The sequence below is a fragment of the Marmota marmota genome, unplaced genomic scaffold (genome assembly GCF_001458135.2).
Source record: "Marmota marmota marmota unplaced genomic scaffold, marMar, whole genome shotgun sequence".
In the NCBI taxonomy this organism is placed as follows: Eukaryota; Metazoa; Chordata; class Mammalia; order Rodentia; family Sciuridae; genus Marmota; species Marmota marmota.
The window spans coordinates 58824666-58841702 of NW_026000174.1; the positions used below are offsets into that span (position 1 = coordinate 58824666).

General features: G+C 32.4%; 1 protein-coding gene across 1 annotated transcript; it reads left to right on the forward strand.

Annotated features, from left to right (window-relative positions):
* Nucleotides 1-12437: 12437 nt before the first annotated feature.
* Nucleotides 12438-13421, forward strand: LOC107135332 (olfactory receptor 141-like). The gene has a single exon (XM_015477217.1). It carries the CDS (start codon nucleotides 12486-12488, stop codon nucleotides 13419-13421), a length of 936 nt encoding a protein of 311 aa, XP_015332703.1. The 5' UTR covers nucleotides 12438-12485.
* Nucleotides 13422-17037: the final 3616 nt, after the last annotated feature.

A 17037-nucleotide genomic window follows, 5' to 3' on the forward strand; every position in this document is an offset into this window, starting at 1 on the left:
TTAAGTTAACACTTATGTTTTCTAAGAGCAATATCCTGCAAAAGTAGAGTCCAGTCAATTAAGTCCTCACGTTTGGGCTTTGGAAAAGCATAGCAAAATCCTTGCCATTAAAGAGTGCGCAATGGTGAAGATGATGTATTCCAGTGGAAGCATTATTCTGTTTAAATGAATTGAAAAAATTAATCAGCTGTTGGATATGTTTGTCACATTAAAAAAATCTGCCAAGTAAATTTCCTTAACTTTACATTTATTTTCTGTCAGATTTCTTTACTTGTTTTCACAGTACATCATCTTTAAATTCACAAACTGAATGCATATTCTAGGTTCCATACAAAGTCCATGGGATGATTTCCATTAAAGTTTCTTTTTTTAATTGAATTAATCACACTTATAAGATCACATTTAGTTGAAATAAAGAAAAGAGGGTGAGAATTATTGCTTATGTAGTCTCAGTTCAACATTCATAGAAATTTGTTTTGTTAGACTTACATTTTAGTTCATCATTCAGGGCATTTTTTTCTGACCAAAGCATATCAAGTCCTTTCTTATGACAATTGCTTAATTCCAAGAGTACTGAAGGGCAAGGTTGAAAACCACAATAGGAATTCTTCTGAAAGGAGGGGCACCTTGTATACCAAGTAAGAATAATTTTAATGTGTTTTATATGAAAATTAGTTTTAGTTTTTGTTTTTCATTTTTATTCTTGAAATAAACATCATCATGTTTTCCATTTTGGGTTTTTTTAAACACATTATTTTAACTGAATTCAAATATTTCAATAAATAAGATGATTATACATACAAATTTTGGGGTATAGTTTTTAGATACATTTGTCTCAAAAACAGTTCATGACCTGTTAGAGTCTGTAAACAAGTCAAAATAACACCTGGCATTTTGCCAGGGGAATGTTAGAGTTCGTAAACAAGTCTGGATGGTGCCTGGCAAAATGCCAGAGGGAGTGGTTTGAGAAGTAACAAAAACAAGCCATTAAGTGTGGAAATTCTTTATTGGTTGACTGATGTATCTAGTTTATGCTAATTAGATAAGCTGTGTGGAATGTATAAATACTGCTCCTGTCCTGCAATAAACGGCTCCTACTCCTGCTGTATCAACGTACACAAGTTCTTCGTCACCCCCCTGATTATTTTGCTGCAGCCGGACTGCGGCAATGACCATTCCTTCACATTTATTTGGACTTTAAACCCCTATATTAAAAGCTCAGAATTACTATTTATTGACAATTGTGAGCTTGGAAAAGTTAGTTCTTCTGAAAGAAAGATTAAGATTGACCAAAATTTTTGTCTTGTTCAACTACATGAATGAGATATCACCAGAGAGTACCTATTTATGAGAAGATAAAATGCATTTTACATAAAAATGTTTTCATAAAAATAGGGAATTATAAAAACTGTATATCTTCATGGTCTTGAATAATCAATGGGCTCCAAACAAGAAGGCATACACACACACACACACACATACACACACACACACACTATTCCAATGATATGATACCTAATATCCCAATATTCTATAGTATATTATATTTAAAGTGCATCTGCATTACTGTAGTATGCCTCCTGTTATGACAGTACAATAATTAATATGTTTAAATATATTCCCCTACTATGTCTGGTAAAATATTTTTCTAGTAAACTTTGATGGCTCTGAGCTCGGCTGTAGAGTAAGGAGATCTATGAGTCACAGTATATTTTGTTCTAAACCATGCCTCTTTAGAGTCCATATTTACTCTTATAGGGAAATAGAGGCAAGAGAGACCAGCAGTGTGATATCTAGATATATTTTCAAAATGCTCACAACACAGACATTTCTGTCAAAGTAATAATTTAGGAAAGTAGAACTGATTGTGTTTATTCTATCTGACTTCACTTTGACAGAGTTTGGAAAGCCAAAATGTAGACTGTGGAATTTTCAACCAAAAATAATGAGTCTGGAAGACGAGGAAAATCAGCTCCTTAATGCTCACAGAAAACACAATCACTGGGCATATATGGGAATAGCATTACAAACCTGTGCTCATCAAGAAGGAAAGCTAGACAGCAGCTCTCACGGTGTGCAGATTTCACCAGGGGTAAAATATTTTGTGTGCATTACCTTATGTAATCTTCATGAGATTGACGTGTAGAATAAGTGATTCCACATCCCCTTACTGAAGAGAAGACAGATAACTTAAGCAAGTCACACAGTTGGTAGCAGAGCCAGGATTCAAGCCCAGACTTCTGTGAATCCACACCGAGGCTTTATCCTCTTGGCCACACTGCAGACTCAGTATGACATGCCATAGCTCCAGGATCATCTGAAAGCAAGGCAAAATCAGATCCTCACATACATGAATTATTTTATAAAGCAGTCCAACTTCAGTAAACCATGGGATTAAAGACAATCTTAAGTTATTCCCAGGTAAATTTCCTAACTAGAAATAAAATTTAAATTCATTTGTATCCCTTCATAAGAAAAAAAATTCCCCGATTAATGTGTAACCAGTGGTGGATTGAAAATTAATGTTTTTTATCCATTTTATCATTTTTCTAAATTATAACTATAACTCCTTTTTTACCACCTTATGTTGACAGTTATATTTTATCAATAAAATCAAAACAAATTCTTAGTTTACAGCTCTATTAACTGAAATATAGAGGGAACCCTCCTTGTTTCCCCTGCTGTAGTCCCTGACAGGTATGTAATTCAATTTGTAATACAGTCCACTTATGTAAAATTCTCTTAGAGTAGTACTTAGTGTGTGTGTTTGTGTGTGTATTATATATGTGTGTGTGTGTGTGTGTGTGTGTGTGTGTATATATATATATGGTATACATTTATAACAAAAAGAAGAAATATTTATCTTCTTGTTTGTAGTCCCTTGATTATTCAAGACCATGAAGAAATACAGCTTTTATAATTCCCTATTTATTTTTTATACCTTAGTAAAATTTGGAAATTTTTTATGAATTTTAATCATATATGTACATGCATATACATATATTTCAAACTTTACAATTAAAACATTTTCATGTAAATGCATTTTTAGTACTACTAACGTATATACTTTAGTTCCGAATTCAAGGTTACAGATCTAAGTATTTCATAAGGAAAGAATGCCTTGCCTCTTACCTTTGCAAATAAACTTCTCAGCTAAGGCAAACTGTGCATATTGTGAATTTTCATTCTTATGTCAGGTCCTTGAGCTCTTCTAAAAGTCCACAGGGATGTTCCAAGTAGGAAACACAGTAATTCTCTTCAGGGACATGAAAGTGTCATTATTTTTTTTCTCATGGTAAACAAATGGATGATTTGTAGCAATGGAGTACATGATAAAAATGATTAAAAAAGATGACTGTATGTGCATTGGCACTTGGTATAAAATGAATGCTTAATGCATGCTTAGGCCTAGAAAAGAAGTCTAATAAATCAGCATATATTTCCACTTCTGATACTTATTTTGTGTCATTGGGTTGTCTCTGAAATCTACTTTCCTCTTCATGGAAATATGACCTGTTTAATTCTATTAATATGTTTTACACATGTATAAAATGAGCTCATATGAAAGCATAATTTAGGATAGAATGTATAATCATTCAATAAAGATCTCTAACTATACTATCTAAATTTTGAAGTGCTATTATTCTAAGTGGTATAAAATAGATTTAAGCTCATTGAAAGTTTAATGGAAGATATAATATGTAAATGCCCATAACTAAACTGTTAACCCTGAACAGCAAGTATTGATAGGAGAATTAGTGTAATGTACAGATAATGTTCTTTGTCATAGAATATCATAACTTTAGAAATCTGGCTAGTTAAAGGTCAGCCTTTTCAGTTCCTTGGAATCTTTCCTCCCTTTCAGACTGTCACATACTAATGTAGAGACTTGTACCTAACTGTGGTCATAAATCATTCAAAATATTGTAAAGTATATGTGTGTGGATGGCAAAAAGAATGAAATAACAAGCCACAGAATGAGGGAAAATATTTGCAAAAGAAACATCTGATAAAGGACTCTTACCACAAATATACAAAGACCTGATAAAACTCAGCAATAAGAAAACAATATTTGGGCCTGGGGATGTGGCTCAAGCGGTAGCGCACTCGCCTGGCATGCGTGCGGCCCGGGTTCGATCCTCAGCACCACATACAAACAAAGATGTTGTGTCCGCCAAAAGCTAAAAAATAAATATTAAAATACTCTCTCTGTCTCTTTAAAAAAAAAAGAAAAGAAAAGAAAACAATATTTGATAAATGGTAAAAATGACCTTAAAACTTAGGTCAATGACCTCAACAGATACCTCACAAAAGGTATTATTACTTACATAATAAGTAAGCAAACTCAAAGATGCTCCATGTCATAGTTCATCAGAAAGATGTAAATTTAGGTAAAAGTGAGATATTGCTACACATCAAAACAACCGAAATCTAGAACACCAAATGTTAGGTAGGATGTCCAGTAAATGGAGTTCTCTTTCATTGATGGTGGGAAAGAAAAATGGTACAGTTACTCTGGAAAACACTCTGGAGGTTTCTTACAAATTTTTGCTCAAAATGCAATAATCACACACAGACATAGACATGTGTGCACACACACACAAAGTTTGAAAACTTAAGTCTACTCAAAATCCTGCACACAGATGTTTATAGCAGCCATATTTATAATTGCCCCAACTTAAAAGCAACCAAGATGCCTTTCAGAATGTAAATAGATTGTTCAAATATAGTATATTCAGACAATGGAATATTATCAAACATTAAAAATGGATTTTTTTAAGTTCTGAAAAGGTATGGAGGGAACTTAAATTTATGTATATAAGTGAAGCAAACCAAAGTCTAACAATGAGTGAATGGATAAAATAATAATGGTACACTTAAATAATGGAAGACTATTCAGTGATTAAAACGGGAAAAAAAATACTGTAATCAGATAACAGGGATGGATCTCAAGTGCCTCTTGCTAAGTGAAAGAAACCGAAGGGAGAATGATGCAAATAATGTGATTCCACTCTTGTCACATTCTGAACATGGCAAAATTTTAACAATGGAAAACGTCATTGCAATTACCAGAACTAGAGGTGATGGGAGTTGATTTAATATGAACTGGCAAGAAGAAATGTTTTTAGGGTGATAAGTATATTTCATAACTTGAATTTTTTATACAAGTGAATGTGATTCGCATAATTTATATAACTGGTATTTATTTTTCTGTATGTGAATTAAAATTCAAAATTCTGGCTTTAAAAATCTAGTGATTGCCTATAATTGTTACAGCTTTGGAAGTTGAATTATTTTTGGAGGGGTGATAATGACTGGTAGATAGGAAAAGGGAATCCACTAGGAGTGGTGGTGATAGTATTCTTTATCTTAGTCTTTTTAAGTTAAGTTTGTAAAAATTCATCAGTTGTACATTTAGGATGTTTCCTCTATTTATTTTCTTTAATAAAATTAAAAGGGAAGCAAAACCTTCTTGTACTGTAATTGTTTTAATAAGGTCTCCTAGATTATATTACTTAAATGTTATCATTTGAATTGGTTTTATCATCCTACTGATTTTCTTATTAATGACACAGCTTGTAAACAGTTGTTGTGTGTTCATAATTGTATAAGTATCTAATATTTTAAAAAATTAGTTTATTGTTTTTACTTTCATCAATTTCAGTTTTCTCTCTTTTTGATTAATTTTCTTTCATATCACTATTTTATATCTTGTTTTTCTTTGTGTTTTAATAGTAACCTTATATGATAACTACTTCCTCTTGTGTTTTACTACATTATTCATTGTATGATGTTTTGCTTTATATTGTGTGAAGTTATATTACTGGTTTAACACTCTAAGCTCTCTGAATTATCTCTGTATATTCTTTTAATTTCCACTAGTCATATTTATTTTTATCTTGTTTTAGCAAATTTAATACATATTTGGTAGGCTATTAATATGGCATTATTTTATGTTCTGATTTTAGTAACTTTTAAAATGCTATTTTATTGTTTGCTCCTTCTATACCATAATATCCTTACATAAGATTCAGTTGTGATCCTCATATTTATCTTTATATTTCAGTGTGATAAGCATATGAAGGATCAGAAGGAGGTTCATGTAAGATTGGAGGTAAATCCAGCTGTATTTTTCTGTTTCATATTTACACAGTCACTCTTATATATTTACCAGTGCTTAAAATAGTTATTGAAAAGTTATTTTAACTCTCAGGACTAAGATTTATGTATAAGCTTTTTATTAATTAATATTATAGATTTGAATTAATTTTATAAATTAATGAGGTTCAGTGTGATATTTCTGCATATGCATACAGCATGCACTGATAAAATCAGGGTGATTAGAATTTCTTTAATTAGAGAGGGAGTGTTCAAGCTCTTTTTGGAGTGTTTGGAATGTTTGGAGTGTTCAAGCTCCTTTCTTATGTGTCTTCATAAAATATATAGTATATTATTGTAAATTACATTTCCTTCACTATTTTGAAGGACACCAGAATGTATTCTTACTATCTGTGTTTTGTTACCCATTATCTAAACTCCCTTTATCCCGTTCCCCTGATCCCTTCCAAGACCTAGTAATCACTATTCTATCTTCAGTTTGACTTTTTAAGTTTCCATTTTTGAGAAAAAACATGCAGTAATGGCTTTATGCACCTGATTTTCATTTTGCTTTACTTAATGTCCTTTACTTAATGTCCTCAATTGTGCTGCAAATAACTAAACCAGTTTTATTCTTCTTTATGTCACCAGAATAATGTAAATAGAAAATTCAATAAAATATCATCTCACTCTAATTAAAAATGGTTGTTATAAAAAAGACAAAAAAATAAAAAGTGCTGACACATATATTGAGAAAAAGGAAATTTTTTCCCTCTTGATGAGAATATAAATTTGTATACTCATTATGAAGAATATTACAAATGTTCCTCAAAAAACTAAACACAGATCTACCATATGATCCTGCTAATTTTCTGTGTATGTATCAAAATGAAAAGAAATCAGCATACTCATGAGATACTTGCACCTCTGATATTTATTGTGGCATTAAGATGCCACAATAAATATGAGAGGTGCTTAAGATGTGCTTAGGATGAAATAAACCTTGATGTCCATCAACAGAGGAATGAATAAAAAATGTGATATGTTTACACTCTGGAGTTTTATCTGTGAACATTCTATCTGGATTTCCTTCAGTCCCATAGCCAGACAGGTATTGCCTTTCACAGTGGTCATCTGTCTTCAGACATTTTATATTGCTTTAACAGGATTTGTAGGGTCCACCATCTTCCAAGAACTTCATCACTTATTTAAACTTTTCCCACTGTCTCTACCCTACTCATGTGACATGCTCCTCAAATATTTTTCCATTAAGATAAACATATCTCCTACTGAAGGAAGACATGCTGCATATTTTTGGGATTCTCTGAATCAGGGCACCCTTCCAGTCTTCCAGTTCCTCTGGGACAGGATATCTGCTTTGATGCTATGTGAGGGGTTGGGTGGTCATTCAACTGCACCTTGGAGAATGGAAAGCCTTACCTCCCCACCCCGCCTTTTTTTTTTTTTTCCAATTCATTTTTTCTGAGATTCCTACTTAGGAAATTGATTTTCCTTGTTAACAGTGAGTTTTGAAAAGTCACGTGTTCTATATCTTATAAGTCATGTTAATGCTTTATTTTTCCTAAACATTTTGTGCCTGCAGAAGATCTGTTGATTCTATTAAGAATTTGCTGCCATTTGTTACCATATCCCTTACCAAAAATTCCATTTTCTCATTAATCAACTTTCTTTGTACTAAAATTTTGTTAAAAATGTTTTCTTTAACATTCTACTTCTTCATCGTTGGTACATCTTGTGTTTTCTCTTTTTATACTTTTAGTATACAGATAATTTACTACCAATTCAGAAAAAAATATAAATTAATTTAAAATTAATTTATTAACTGACACTTAAAAACATAAAGTATGCATATTAATGGGGATATGTTGCATTATTTTGATAGACATTTTTTAATGTCTTAACTAGCTTAAAAATTCTCCCCAAACATCTGTCATATATTCATGGTGAGAAATTTCAACATTCCCTCTTCTAGTTGTTTGAAATTGACTGTATAATATTGTTCTCTGTGGCCACTTTACAGTGTAATAGAGCACCAGAATTTCTTGCTCTTAGCTAAGTATAAATTAGTATTCATTAATCAATCTTTATTCATCCTTCCTTTGGATAAATATTAAATAGTAACATTGCTGGATCATGTGGTAGTTCTATTTTTTAATTATTTTTTAAGGTAGCTCCAAACTGTTTGACATAATAGCTGTGCTAATGTACATTCCCAACAAGTGTTGTCTTTACTTGACATCCTTACTGGTGCTTCTTTATGTTTTTGATACTTTCATTGCTTACAGGCATGAAGTAATATCTCTTGTAGTTCTTTGTTGCAATTCCTTGGTGGTCAGTGATATTGAGCATTTTTTCATATACCTATTGGCCATTCATATGACTTCTTAAGAGAACTGCATATTTAGGCCCATTGCTTATTTGTAATTGGGATATTTATATATTACTATTGAGATTTTGGAGATCTTGTGTATTCTGGATATCAATGCTTTGTCAAATGTGTAGATTAAAAATATTTTCTCCCCTTCTCTAGGTTGGCTCTTCTATAGGTTGTTATGCACAACCTTTTTAGCTGGATGTAATCCCATTTTTCTCTTTTGCTTTTATTTCATGTGATTGTGGGTTCTTGTAAAAAATATTGCCCATACACTGCATAAAGCATTTATTTCATATTTTCTTTGAGTAGTTTCATATCTTAAATTTGTCTAAACCCATTTTTAGTTTATTTCTATAAATGGGGTGAGATAGAGATCTACTTTCATTCTTCTGTATGTGAAGATACAGTTCTCCAAGCACATTTTTTTTTTGAAAGACTATCCTCTCTCCAATGAATGCTTTTAAAACTTTTGTTAAAATTCAGTTGGTTGTATGTTTCATGGATTTATTTTTTGCTGTGCATTTTCTTCCATCAGTCTACATGTCTGTTTTAATGACAATACCATGGTGCTTTGATTACTACAGATATGTAGTATATACTAAGGTCAATAATGCAATTCTTCCTGCTTTGTTCTTTTTGCTCAGGATAAATTTGAAGTTTTGAAGAATTTTAGGATTGTTTTGTCCCTAATTTCATGAAGAATGCCACTGATATTTTGACAGTGATTTATTGAATTCATAGATCACATTAGGTAATATGAACATTTTAGGAATATCGATTCACCCTATACATGAACATTCAATGTCTTATCACTTTTTTCTATCCTCTTCAAGTTCTTTCATCAATGTTTTTAAAATTTTCATTGTAGAAATCATGTCTCTCTTTGGTAAAATCTATTCTAGCTTTTGGGGTTTGGTTTTGTACATGTTATAAATAAGATTACTTTCTTCATTTTCATTTCTGATAACTTTATGCTGGCATGTTATTGATTTTTGTGTTGATTATTTTACCCTGCAACACTGCTAAATTCATTCACTAGATCTAAAAGACTTTTTGGTGTGTTTGTGGGATTTTATGCATCTAAGATTTTGTCATCTGAAAACAATGACAATTTGACACAGTTTTTCTAATATAAGTGACCTTTATTTGTTTATCTTACTTGATTCCTCCGGCTAGGACTTCAGTACTATGTTGAACAAAGATGGAGAAAGGGGACATCCTCCTCTTGTTTTAGGTCTTGGAGAAAAACCTTTCAGCTTTTCCCCATCTGGTATGTTGGTTGTTGGCTTATTACACATGGCCTTCATTGTGTTGAACTGCATTCCTTCCACACATAATTTACTCAATGTTTTTTATCACGAAGGAATGTTGAATTTTGTCAAATGCCTTTTTTGCATATACAGAGATCACATTATTGTTTTCTGGCTTCCTTTCTGTCCCTGGGATAAATCTCATTTGATAAAATTAACCTTTTAATATGCTTTTGAATTTGTTTTGGTAGTATTTTGTTGAGGATTTTTGTAATTTTCTTTCTTATGAACTGTTTCAAAGGACAGTTTTTTTTTTTTTTTTTTGTGTGTGTGTGTGTGTGAGAGAGAGTGTGTATGCATTTTAAACTTTCTACTTGTTTTGTCTCAGTTTTGATCAATTTTCTATTATCATCAAATTCCTTACACATGTTTCTGGCAGTATTTGTTGTCTGTTCATTTTTAAATATGTTAAAGAGACTCAGTTTTGCATTTCATCTATACATTAGCTTTAGTGCTCATGTGACAAATGTTCCTTGAGGGCATTTCTACATTCTCTGAAATATGGCTAACCTGGGTGCAGTAGAGCACGCCTGTAATCCCAGAGGCTCAGGAAGCTGAGCCTCTGGGATTACATCTTCTAAAATTCTCATGAAAGATTATTTTACATTATTATTATTCACCATGGTTACTGAATTGTTGCAATGTCATGAATGAGTTGTTGCTTATGTCATCAATGGGAGGAAACCAGGCTTCAGAGAAGTGAAGTTATAATATGTCAAAGCTATGTGACAGTATATTTGCAGAGTTTAAGATTTCTTAGCTAACATAAGAGCATCTTAAAATGTATTTCTAAGCCATCATTTTGAATCAGACACAAAATGATTTCACTCATTTTATCTATGTCAACATACAGTGTTTTTTTATCCAGAGCCATTATCTCTTTTTATTATGAATTAAATCATCATGTTGTTATTTGGAACCAGAAAATAATTGGGTCATATTCCCATTGGGGCATCTCCTTTGGGCTCTACGTATAGTAAAGTTAGTTGACATAAATAGCTTAAATGAACCATATTTAAAACATGATTAAACTTGAATTTAGTATGCCACAGGTAAGAAAAATTTTGACATTATTTGCACAATATGTTGGAGAATTGAAAGTCAGGATCACATTTTGGTACTAAATACTTTAGCTATTAAACAGTATAAACCTCGTTAATTCTATCCTGTTGTATAGGGAAGTAGAATACATTTTTCAATATCTGATTTATACCAAGTTTTAAATAAGTATTGAAAACCAATACTTCCAAGCAAAAAAATATTGAAACAACTTGATGTTATTATTTTATTTACACATAGTAAAACTAAATCTGCTGTAATGTTTTAAATGCAACTTTAATATTGTTTCTATGTACTTTTATTATCAACAGCTTACACAACTGATAAAATTCCATTGTTTTGTTACTGAATTAACCCATACATTAAGAGAGGGGACAGACATAAAAACCATAATCTAAATATTAGACCCAGGGGCTAAAGCTGAATGATAGTATAGTTGCCTGACATGTGCAAGGACTTGGGTTTAAGCCAAGCACTGTCAAAAACAAAATTACACCCAGAATTTTTATATTTAATCTCAATTGAATTATTTGAGTGTGTATTAGCAACTACAGAAATATATTACTTGTGGCTAAATATTTAAATATCTGACTCAATGTTCTAGTTACACATATTTTCTATAACTTTTTATCATTTTTATGTGTCCAAATTTTAAATGATTTTAAATAGATACCTCTGAAGATCATTTATATGGTCATCTTAAATGAGTAGCCATAACTATAAAGTAAATTGGTGCACATATTTAATTTGTATTCTTACCTTACATTATGTTGTTTCTTGGCTATTCAAATATATAGCTGCTTTAAAGACGGTTAAAACCAGAGATAGACAGACATTACACATGGGTTTTAGTCAGGAATTTGGTTCATTTGGATTCCACATACCAGGTTACTTACCTTGTATCAGATAAGTCACTGAATCTTTGGCAGGAATTTCATGATCCCTGGATTCCCTGTGACTTCTAATCGCATAGAGACATGGATAGATTTCATCATGTTCATCAAAATGGTACTTCATTTCTCTTGTTCTGTGACCTCAGCTATATAAACATAGGTTAGTCAAAAAATCAAAACTCACAGTGCAGAGCCATCAGTGGATCACAAAACAGAAAAACACACACACAAATTTTCAATACTGGTGTATATTTGTTTATTTGTGTGTGTTTTTCTGTTTTGTGATCAGAATGTGTGCATACACACAAAGGCACACACATATAAGAAACTGATTTTTTATGCAGCTTCAATTCTTCCTCAGTGGATGCAAGATGGTTTAGTCACTTTTTGATTGACTCTTTTTATTCCACTTAACAACTTGGAATGTAACAAGAATCGAGAAAGTCTATGTAGGCTATGTGATGCAAATAAATAGAAGACAAGTAGAATAAAGGAAGGGAATCTGGAGGAAGGTGGAGGGGAGGACAGGGATAGGACAATGATCAAAGTACATTAAGTGCCTGTATATATAATCACAGTGATGCCAACTGTTATATATAATTATTATAGACTAGTAAATATTTTAAAAAACAGTCTTCTTCTTTTGACTCACAATTTTGCCCATTATTTTCATAGAACATGAACTATGATCTTCTGAAGATCTTCAAGCTAGTTTTATGATATTTAAACATGAAAAATGTCACTGAAGTTAATTCATTTGTACTACAGGGCTTCACAGACAATAAAGAAGTGCAGATAATTCTCTTTGTTCTATTTTTAGCTGTTTACATTTTTACTGTCACAGGAAATTTGGGACTGATTGTATTGGTGATCATGGATTCCCGGCTCCACAATCCCATGTACTATTTTCTGAGTGTGCTGTCTTCTGTGGATGCCTCCTATTCCACAGATGTTATCCCAAATATGTTAGTAAATTTCATATCAAAAAGAAAAATGATTTCATTCTATGGATGTGCAACACAGTCATTTCTTGCTGTCGCTTTTGGAACCACAGAATGCTTTCTCTTGGCTGCCATGGCTTATGATCGCTATGTGGCCATCTACAACCCACTTCTGTATTCAGTGAGCATGTCACCCAGGGTCTATGTGCCACTCATCATGGCTTCCTGTGTTGGAGGAATTCTTCATGCCATTTTACATACAGTGGCCACTTTTAGCCTGTCCTTCTGTGGATCCAATGTAATCAGACACATATTCTGTGACATCCCTCCTCTACTTGCCATTTCTTGTTCTGACACTCACATAAATGAGCTTCTGCTCTTCCTCTTTGTGAGCTCCATTGAGATAGTCACCATCCTGATTGTCCTGATCTCCTATGGCTTCATCCTGTTGGCCATTCTGAAGATGCATTCTGCTGAGGGGAGGAGGAAAGTGTTCTCTACCTGTGGCTCCCACCTGACTGGAGTGTCCATTTATCATGGGACCATCCTCTTCATGTATATGAGACCAAGTTCCAGCTATGCTCTGGAGCATGACATGATAGTGTCAGTATTTTACAGCACTGTTATCCCTATGCTGAATCCCATCATCTATAGTTTGAGAAACAAAGATGTAATAGAGGCAATGAAAAGACTTTTAAAAAAAGTTGGTGTATGGATAAAATGAGTTTTCATAATAAGCAATAAACTAAAAATACTAGACTTATTTCCAGTGTCATCTTATTATGTTTTAATTAAAATATTTTTATTTGGACTCAGAAAGTGGCAGAGAGGATGTATGATACTAATGTCAACCTCTCCACAGAGAAGAAATGAAGCACTGAAAGAACTGATGACCAGAGGTTTGGTTAACTGACTAATCACTCTAAAGCTCAATATTGGACAACTAAAGACTTGAGGGGACTTGGAAATTGACTGGACTGGGCTGGGCAGGGAAGCCATTGTGTAGACTCCACTGCTAATCACAATGGTTGGAAGATATTAAGTCAATACAGCTTCTCCCAACTTAACAGTAGAATCACATAAAACCTTTGAAAAAATCTCTACAATGGACTATCTAAGTAAACTGTCTAGAAGGAAATTGTAGCAGAATTTCTGCAAGCTGAAGAATACCAAAATGCCTTCCCCTCTCTGAAGGTGGGGTGGGGTGAAGCTGAGTAGGAAAAAAAAAATCACTTTCAAGGAATCCAACCTTAGCCTAGGGTTCCTCACTGCCTCAGCAGGAGTGTTCTTCATCACCTCAACCTGGAGGTGGTTAAACCCCTCATCATTGCAGCCAGGGTAGAATCTTTTCTACAACATAAAGGCTTAGATTCACAGGCCCCATAGTTGTAGAGAGCCACCAGGTTCTATGCTTCCATAAAGAAACTCCTGCTGAGGGGAGTGGTACTCCAAAGCATTCAGCAACAGCCCTGAAACCTGCATCATACACAACCACACCCAACAGAAAGAGTCAGAAGATGCAACACACTCCAGGCATGCAGACTTGGGCCTCTGGACTGACAAAAATCACTAGCTTAGAAAAAAAAAAAAAACATAGTAAACAGCAAAGTAGCTCACATGCTCCATCTCTAGTGGGTTCACAGTTGTATGTCCCAGAGTGTCCAGTTGACTCAATTATCATTCTGATGCATAAATCTTCAGGAGATGAGAATGAGATGGAATGAGATGGAAGTCCAAACACAAAATGCTTTTAGAAATAATTTTTTAAAAGAAAGTGTCTCCCTCTTTCTGTCTCTCTCTCTCTCTCCCCCCCCACTGACAAAAAAAGATTAAAAGAGGTCTTTTCCAAAATATATTGTAATTAAAATGCCTAACATAAAGAACAAAATAAAATTTTCATAGCTGCAAGAGAAAAATGGCAGGTCACATTTAGAGGTAAGCAAATTAGGTTTTTGACTGATTTCTCAATCCAGGCCCCCAGCAATTAGGAGGGTTTTGGATAATCTACAACATACCCTAAAAGATTTCAGATACCAACCAAGATTTTTATATCCAATAAGTACATTCTTCTGATGGGAATATGAAATAAATATTTTTCATGTTAAGCACAAAATAAATAGCTCATAACCATTAAGTCAGCAGTATAAAATATAGTCAATGAAATATTTCACACAGAATAAATGAAAAATAATTATCAGGGCAAATGTATGCATGTATTTCACTAGAAAAAAAATAGTTGATTAAAAGAGAATAAAGTACAAATTAAGCATTAAAAATAAATCAAAATGATATGAAATAAAAATCATTTCTCTATAATAACACTGAATATAAATGGTCTAAGAAATTTTATCTAAAGATACAGATTTGCAGAAGAGATTGAAAAACAAGACCAAAACATATCTTTACAAGAGACTTACCTCACAGGCAAAGATATCCACAGGCTGAGACGAAGGGATGGAAAATGTTGGATAATGTAGACTTCAAGCCAACATTAATAAGAAGAGTCAAAAAGGTCACTTCATACTGGTTAAGGGATACATCCAACAATATATTATGCCCCAAAATGCTGGTGTACACAATACATAAAACAAAATCACTCAATATAAAAATCAAAAGTACCTGTATACAATAATATTGGGTAATTTCAACATACCTCTCTCACCAATGAATAGGTATTAAAGATATACATTGAGTAAACACCCTTCAGAGCTAAAATATACTAATAAACAAATAAACTTAACAGACATCTATAAAATATTCCATCCATCACCAACCAGTTTCATTTACTTCTTAGCTATACTTCTATAAAATGGATAGTAATTTACAACACATGGCAAGTATTAGCAAATACAAAGAAAAACAGAGAATATTCCTTATATCAATCATATCTGATGGTAATAAAATAAAATTTGCCATCAATAGCAATATAAGAAAAAACATATTTTGACACTAGAGATTAAATTTTACACTTTTGAATGAGGAATGGATTGTTGAAGAAATAACGAAAGATATAAAAATTTCCTAGAAACAAATGAGAATTAGGTTAAAATATCAAAATCTCTATGATGGTATGAAGGCAGTTTTAAGAGGAAAGCTTATAATGTTAAGCACTATCATTAAAAAAGACTCTAGCACAGTGAAACATACCTATAATACCAGTGGCTCCAGACATTAAAGAAGGAGGATTATAAGCTTAAATCAAACAAAATAGTGAGGCGCTAAGACACTTAATGAAACCCTATCTCAAAATAAAATTAATAATGAACAAAGGTCTGGGCATGTAGCTCAATGCCAAATTGCCCATAGGTTTAATTAAAGAAAAATAATAATAATATTTTATCTCAAGGCCCTACCAAACCATGAATACATTAATTCCAAAATTTGTAGAAGACAGGAAACTAGATCAGAACTGAAATTTATGAAATTGATGGAAAAAAATAGAGATAATTAAAACAACAAATTTGGTACTTTGAAAATATGCATAACATTGATAAACTCTTAGCCAAACCAACCACAACAAAGAAAAGACGCACATCAACAAAATTAGAGATGAAAAAAAGGAGATACCAGTGTATCTCCTTTGGTGGAGCATCTGTTCAAACTTTTGCTTAATTTTTACAATATAATTTGTCATCTTATCAAGCTGTGAGAATTCTTTATATAATCTAGATACAATCCCTTTGTTAGATAGTTTTTTTTGTTTGTTTAAGCTTTGCTGATATATAATTCACATAAATTTTATCCTTTTTAAAATGTATATAATTTAGATACTTTCAGTATATTTAACAATCATCACTATGTTAGTATATGTTTTGGAAAGATTTATTTTCCATCTGTGGTTTGCTTTTTCATTTTCTTAACAGATTCTTTTGAAGAACAAACCTTTATGCTTTTGATAAAGTCTATTTTTTTTTTAGTTTCTTGTATATTTTATAGTTTTTGTGTTCTACCTGAAGAAATCTTTGCCAAACCCCAAATTATTAAGGTTTTCACCTTTATTTTCTTCCAAAATTTTTAGTGTTTTAGCTTTTTTAGGAATATATTCATTTCCAAATTGAGTTTTGCATATGGTATGAGGTAAGGGTCAGATTCACTTTTTGGTTTGAAAATTGTCCAGCACCATTTGTAGACAAGAGCATCCTTTCACTTTCATCCAATGTCAGTTGACCTAGAAAGCCTAAATCTCTTACTGGACTCCTTAGTCTGCATCAGTTATTTATTGGTCTATTTTTACATCAATGACACATTGTTTTGTTTTCTAGATGTTTCAATAAGTCATAAAACGATGCAATGTATGTCCTTGAACTTTGTTTATTTTCAAAATTGTTTTGGCTAGTTAA

What these genes read in the sequence shown, in the direction of transcription:
- LOC107135332 (XM_015477217.1), top strand. Translation starts at nt 12,486, where the DNA reads ATGAAAAATGTCACTGAAGTTAATTCATTTGTACTACAGGGCTTCACA.